The 6,693-nt window shown below is 30.3% G+C and overlaps 1 protein-coding gene across 2 annotated transcripts; it reads left to right on the forward strand.

Moving 5' to 3' along the window:
- The first annotated feature begins 2,923 nt into the window (after positions 1 to 2,923).
- LOC106766219 (LRR receptor-like serine/threonine-protein kinase GSO2) lies at positions 2,924 to 6,056 on the forward strand. Of its 2 annotated transcripts, none has more exons than XM_014650967.1 (2): positions 2,924 to 5,584; positions 5,863 to 6,056. In XM_014650967.1, the coding sequence occupies exon 1, from the start codon at positions 3,107 to 3,109 to the stop codon at positions 5,579 to 5,581; it is 2,475 nt and encodes an 824-aa protein (XP_014506453.1). In that variant the 5' UTR covers positions 2,924 to 3,106; the 3' UTR covers positions 5,582 to 5,584; positions 5,863 to 6,056. The 2 variants fall into 2 exon arrangements, with proteins under 2 accessions (XP_014506453.1, XP_014506458.1); XM_014650972.1 differs by having other exon boundaries at positions 5,866 to 6,056.
- The last annotated feature ends 637 nt before the right edge of the window (positions 6,057 to 6,693 follow it).

Here is a 6,693-nt window from a genome sequence, read left to right on the forward strand (position 1 = left end):
GCAGGGGCTGACTGATGGGGCATGTCAAAAGGTAGCAGGGGGAATATGTCGCGGATGGTCAGAGAACCGCGGCATATTCCCCTGTTATTAAATTTTTTTCCTGACGTGGCGTCAAAGGGGTTGGTTGACTAGGGTATATGCCGCGGTTAAGTGGGGAACCACGACAATAAGTTCGATTTATTTACAAAATTACCACTGCGCAACATTATGTTGCGGTTGCTGGTGAACCGTGGCATAATATGCATTGTATAATCCCCATTTTTTACTAGTGTATGATACCTCATAAGTATAGCAATAAGAAAAAGATTAAATTTTACTTTTAAGAATAAAAATGCGATAGATTAACCCTCACTTGTTTTCCTGTTCTTTAGGTGTAAATTATTATATTATATTAATTCGGATTTTTTTTTGTCTCATCATAATTAGTATAAAAAATATTACAAACACTATAATTTGTTCACAAACTTGCGAAAGGAATTTTCAGAGTACTTTTTAATTTTAATATCTTTCATATATTAACGTAGAATTCTCTCACTATATTTTTAAGGACGAGTTTGATGGTTTGTTTACTTTTTATATAAAATAAAGTTGTGGTTTAAAATAAAATTTCCAAAGTTAGTATAAAGTAGCTTTGTTTTCACAAGTCTTGGGATAAGTCAATTGATTGGAATAGAATCATTTCTTTAAAATGTTTTGAGGATTGATATTTCCACAACTACCAAACCGTGTTCATATTATAAAACCAATTACATTTCATTTGGTACCAATTTACTTGTGGATGCTATGTACAATGATTACAATCAGATAACCTTTATGTAAATTGAATAAAATTTAAATTAAGCTTTAAATCTAAAATTCACAAGGTTTACAAATTTTCATATTTGAAAAAAGTAACAAAGAATTATTGCTGTTGTCTTAAATATTAATTAGTTTATATTTTGTTGTCTTAGAAAAAAAGGAAGTTTCCTTTTTTTATTTTTCAATATTTCATTATAATTTGTAACCAAGACAATATACCATAGCGAACTTATTACGTATCTGGATTTTTATTATTTAAATTTTTTTATTTCATAGAACTTAAAAAATTTACAAAACAAAATTAAAAAAAGAATTTCACAATTTTTTATCAAAAATCACACAAAATATAGAATTTTCTAATGGGATTTACTTTATATAATGTTTTATGTAAACTGTTGAACAGTGTTAATTTGAACTGTTTCTATGTCACATTAACCATATTTGGTATTCATAAAAGAAGCTATTGCAAATATTACAACTTGTTAAAAATAATTGCCTTGCAAAATGCATTTGCAGAGTAGTTTTCAAATTTTATTATCTTTCGAATATTGGCTTCTATCACTATTTTTTAAGGAAACATTTTATCTATTATTTTTTATATAAAATTGTGGTTTAATCTAAAAATTCCAAGTTCGTGTTAGTTACCTTTGTTTTCACAAGTCTTCGGATAAGTCAATATTGGAATAGAATTATTATCCCAAAAAAGTTTCGACCATTGATAATGAGGAAAGTGACAGGTGGAAAAGTGGAGGGTTCCCATGTCATTTTATTTGAATAAAGACCAATGTCTAATTTTCCAATAATGACTAGCTAGATTTATTGAATTTTCCTTTTTAATTTAGCAATATTTTTTGACATTTTGTCCTATTACCCCAAATTAATTTACTATAACAAAGTCATTTGCTAGTAATATGAGATGACAATTTTAGAGGAACAAGATATAAATGGTGAAATAATTTCACTATTAAAATATTTTCTTAATATTTAGCTGGACTTACAAATTTTTTTAAAATATCCTTAAAGAAAAATATCTATTTTATAATTTTATAAAAAATTCACAGACAATATACGAATTTCTAATTGTATCTATTTTAATACAATATTTTGTCTCTAATAGAATAACTAACTTTATAAATAATATTGTCGTTTAAAATGAAAATACACAAGTCTTCTTTGAAGTCAATTGATATTATTGAAAAATGCATAATAAAGTTATTTATGGACCACAAAAATTAGTTGATATATGATGAATAAAAAAAATGGAAACAAGCAAACACGAGGATGACTTAGAACAGCAGAATAGGTAATGAAGGAGTTGGTGTGAGTATAAATGTGGGTATTGGGAGTGCTTAATTCACAACACATATCAATATAATTCTATANTACTCACTCTCTCTATTTCATCATCATCATGAATATTCTCAAAATTATGATGTTTATGTTTGTGGTGAGTGTGGTGTTGCAGGTTGCTTATGGACAACACCATATCCGATGCATTCCAAATGAGAGGGAAGCACTCCTTCAATTCAAGGCTGCCATTGTCGATCGTTACGGTATGCTCTCCTCTTGGACCACTCCCGACTGTTGCCAATGGGAGGGGATTCGCTGCAGTAACCTCACCGCTCATATTATAAGCCTCCACCTTCCTGGACAGTATTATTATGAAGTCTCTTGGCGTTACATCAGCGGAGAGATCCACAAGTCGTTAATGGAGTTGCGACAGTTGCAGTATTTGAACCTCAGTTTCAATTATTTTCGAGAGACTAATATTCCAGAGTTTCTTGGATCTCTTACCAACTTGAGATATCTTGATCTCTCTTCATCTTATTTTAGCGGACAAATTCCAACTCAGATAAGTTCTCTTTCTCATTTGAAATATTTGAATCTATCAAGAAATTACTATTTGAATGGTTCAATCCCTCGTGAAATTGGAAATCTCTCTCGGTTAGAGTATCTTGATCTCAGTGACAATTCTTTTGGAGGATACATTCCTTCCCAACTAGGAAACCTTTCAAATTTGCATAAACTCTATCTTGGAGGATATCGTAGTGCTCTCAAAATTGTCACTAGTGATCAATGGTTATATAATCTTAATTCTTTAACCCATCTTTCCTTCACTTTCATATCTAATTTTAAAAGTTCTCCTAGCTGGCTTCGAACCATTGCCAAGCTACCAAAACTAAGAGAACTCAGTTTAATTGGATGTGGCCTTTCCGATCATTTCCTCCTTTCATTCAACCCTTCCAACTTCAATTTTTCTACTTCCCTTTCTGTCCTTGTTCTTTCTAGTAACTCCTTCACGCAACCGATGATATTTCAGTGGCTGTCAAACACCACTTCCAACCTTGTTGAGCTTGATCTAAGTTGGAACCTCTTGAAGGGTATTACGTCAAATCATTTTGGCTTGGCCATGAATTCGCTCAAGCACCTTTACCTCTCGTATAATGTTTTCAAGGGTGAAGATTTGAAATCATTCATGAATATATGCACCCTACATTCATTATACATGGATGGAAACAATATGACCGAAGACCTTTCGTCAATTCTTCATAATTTCTCCAGTGGTTGTGTTAGATACTCATTACAAAAATTGAGTTTGGTATCTAATCATATCAGAGGCTCCGTACCTGACCTTTCAGCATTTTCAAATTTAAAAATGTTGGATCTTTCTTACAATCAATTGAGTGGGAAGATACCTGAAGGCACTAGATTGCCATCTCATTTGAAGCAGTTGTTAATTAAGTCTAACTCTTTAGAAGGTGGTGTTCCAAAATCATTTGGGAGNACATGTACTTTGGAGTTATTGGATTTGNCTGATAATAAGTTGAGTGAAAATCTCACAGTGATGTTTAATCATTTGTCTGGATGTTCTAGATACTCACTACAAGAGTTGAGTTTGGCATACAATCAATTCAGAGGCTCCATACCTGACCTTTCAGCATTTTCAAATTTAAAAGTGTTGGATCTTTCTGACAATCAATTGAGTGGTACTTTGCCTAGCAACCTCGCAACAATGTGCCCATCATTAAAAGAATTGTACCTTGATAGTAACAGGCTAAATGGGACAATTTCTGAAGATCTTCGATTTCCACCCGAACTTGAGGTATTAAACTTGATGTCAAACTCTTTGAAAGGTGTGTTAACTGACTCTCATTTTTATAATATGACAAAGTTAGGGATATTGATGTTGTCAGATAACTCATTGACGTTAGAAGTTAGTGAAAATTGGGCTTCAACTTTTCAATTGGATACTATTGAATTGAGGTCTTGCAAGCTTGGTCCATTGTTTCCCAAATGGCTAGAGAAACAAAACAAATTTCAAGACCTTGACATTTCAAATAGTGGAATATCAGGTACNGTTCCAAAATGGTTTTGGACCAAATTTGGATTCTCAAGTTGGATGAGTATTAATATTTCATGTAATAATTTACAAGGTACGATTCCAAATTTACCATTAGAGAATAAATATTATTCTCTTAGTCTGGCATCAAATCAATTTGAAGGTNATGTTCCACCATTTTTACGAGACTCAATATTTCTTGATCTATCAAACAATAAATTCTCAAATTCTTCTTNGTTTTTATGNTCTAGTGGTGTAGTTGAAANTTTATNCCGATTAGACCTTTCANATAATATGTTTTCTGGACAAATTCCAGAATGTTGGACCCATTTCAAATCATTGGCTTACTTAAATATGAGTCAGAACAAATTTATAGGAGAGATTCCCTCTTCAATGGGATCACTCCTTGAACTTCAAGTTTTGTTATTGAGAANCAATAGCTTAACAGGTAAAATCCCTTCCATCTTGAAGAATTGCACACAATTGGTGATGATAGACATAGCAGAAAATAGATTATCAGGATCTATCCCAAATTGGATAGGAAACAAATTATCGCAGTTGCAATTTTTGAGCTTAAGAAGCAACTATTTCCGTGGGAGTTTACCGTTACAAATTTGTTATCTAAAAAGCATTCAACTCTTAGATCTCTCTCAAAACAACCTATCCGGAGAAATTCCTAAATGCATAAAAAACTTTTCCTCAATGACTCAAACCACTTCTTTGAGAGATTATCAAGGTCATCAATATTCAGTCAACACTAATTATATCTCAGGTAACTTTTCATATGATTTGAATGCAATCTTAATGTGGAAAGGTTCAGAAGAAATGTTCACAGACACAGGATTATCACTTTTAAAAAGCATTGATCTCTCAAGCAATCAATTATCAGGAGAAATTCCAAAAGAAATAGAGGGTTTATTTGGATTGGTGTCATTGAATTTATCAAGAAACCAAATCAAAGGGAAAATTCCTTCAAATGTTGGAGAGTTAACATCACTTGAATTTCTTGATTTGTCACAAAACCAACTTGTTGGTTCTATTCCTTCAAGTCTTGCTCAAATTGATCGACTCACTATGTTAGATTTGTCACATAATTATTTATCTGGAAAAATTCCAATTGGTACACAATTGCAGAGTTTTGATGCATCCAAATATGAAGATAATGTTGATCTCTGTGGACCACCGTTAAAGAAATTGTGCATTGATGGAGTTGCAAGACAAGAACCAATTGTTAAATTTCAAGAGGATGACAATTTAATTTTCAACCGTGAATATTATATAAGTATGACAATTGGATTTGTTATAACCTTTTGGGGAGTGTTTGGCTCAATCTTAATAATACGTTCTTGGCGTCATGCATATTTCGAATTCTTAAGTAATTTATCAGACAGCCTCTATGTGATGACAATAGTGAAAGTTTTGAAGAGACTACACACAACATAGCAGGTAATATATTTTAACCTTTTGTTACAAACTTAATATTTTTTCTTTATTATTATTATAATTTTAATAAACAATTTTAACAATATGTGATATTAAGATCAATATTGAAGGCATTTTTATGGTAAATTGCCGTTTTTTTAACTATCAATATTATTGCCGTTTTTTTAACTATCAATATATAAACAATTAATGACATCAAATTTTAATTATTCACTATTTATTATTTATGTTTTGTTGTTTTTACTTTTGGCCAAATTAATTATTTGTTAAACTTTTGGCAGAAGAAATCTGGATTATAGATGTGAGAAGAAATGGAATTATTGTTGAAGATGGAAAGGGTTGTGTTTTGAAGAAAAGAGGTACTTCACTTGGATTTGGAGAAAGGTAATTGAGGAAGGTTTTATGACATTTATTTTCTTTAAAAGTTTATTTCTTGTCTATTTTTATTTTGTAACGATAGTTGAACTACTTTGGGATTGAGGAAGTGACGTTATCACTTTTTCTAAATACTTTGTTTATAGCTTATTCCTTAAATCTAACTGTTTCTTATTATCATTTTATTACTCGTTTTTTCATATAACAGAATGATTGCTCTCAATTCAAGAGTGAGTGGGACTGGGTTGGTCTCCCAATCCTTTTTTTTAATATATATATTAAGATAGATTTAATTCTGAAAATATTTATTTAAATTTTAATTAATTAATTAATATTTCTAATTTGATAATATGAGAAGATTATAACATTTATAACTTATTAACAAATCATAGGTAAAAGCATGGAAAATGAGTGTCAACTTTTTAGCCAAATCAAATGAAATATTTATAAAATCCAAAGATTATAAAATCAAATTATATTAAATAAAAAACAATCAACCTTATACAGAAATTTCTAATATAAAATAATGTTTTTAACCCTTTAATAATATCTAAACAAAAGTTTTTAATCTTTTATAATATATAATAAAGAGTAGCAAAATAATTAACATAAAATGTTCTTTATCTAAATTTAACATTCTCATAAATCCAAAGATTATAAAATCAAATTATATTAGATAAAAAAAAACATTCAACCTTATATAAAAGTTTCTAATATAAGGTAATGTCTAATCCTTT

The sequence above is a fragment of the Vigna radiata genome, chromosome 1 (genome assembly GCF_000741045.1).
Source record: "Vigna radiata var. radiata cultivar VC1973A chromosome 1, Vradiata_ver6, whole genome shotgun sequence".
In the NCBI taxonomy this organism is placed as follows: Eukaryota; Viridiplantae; Streptophyta; class Magnoliopsida; order Fabales; family Fabaceae; genus Vigna; species Vigna radiata.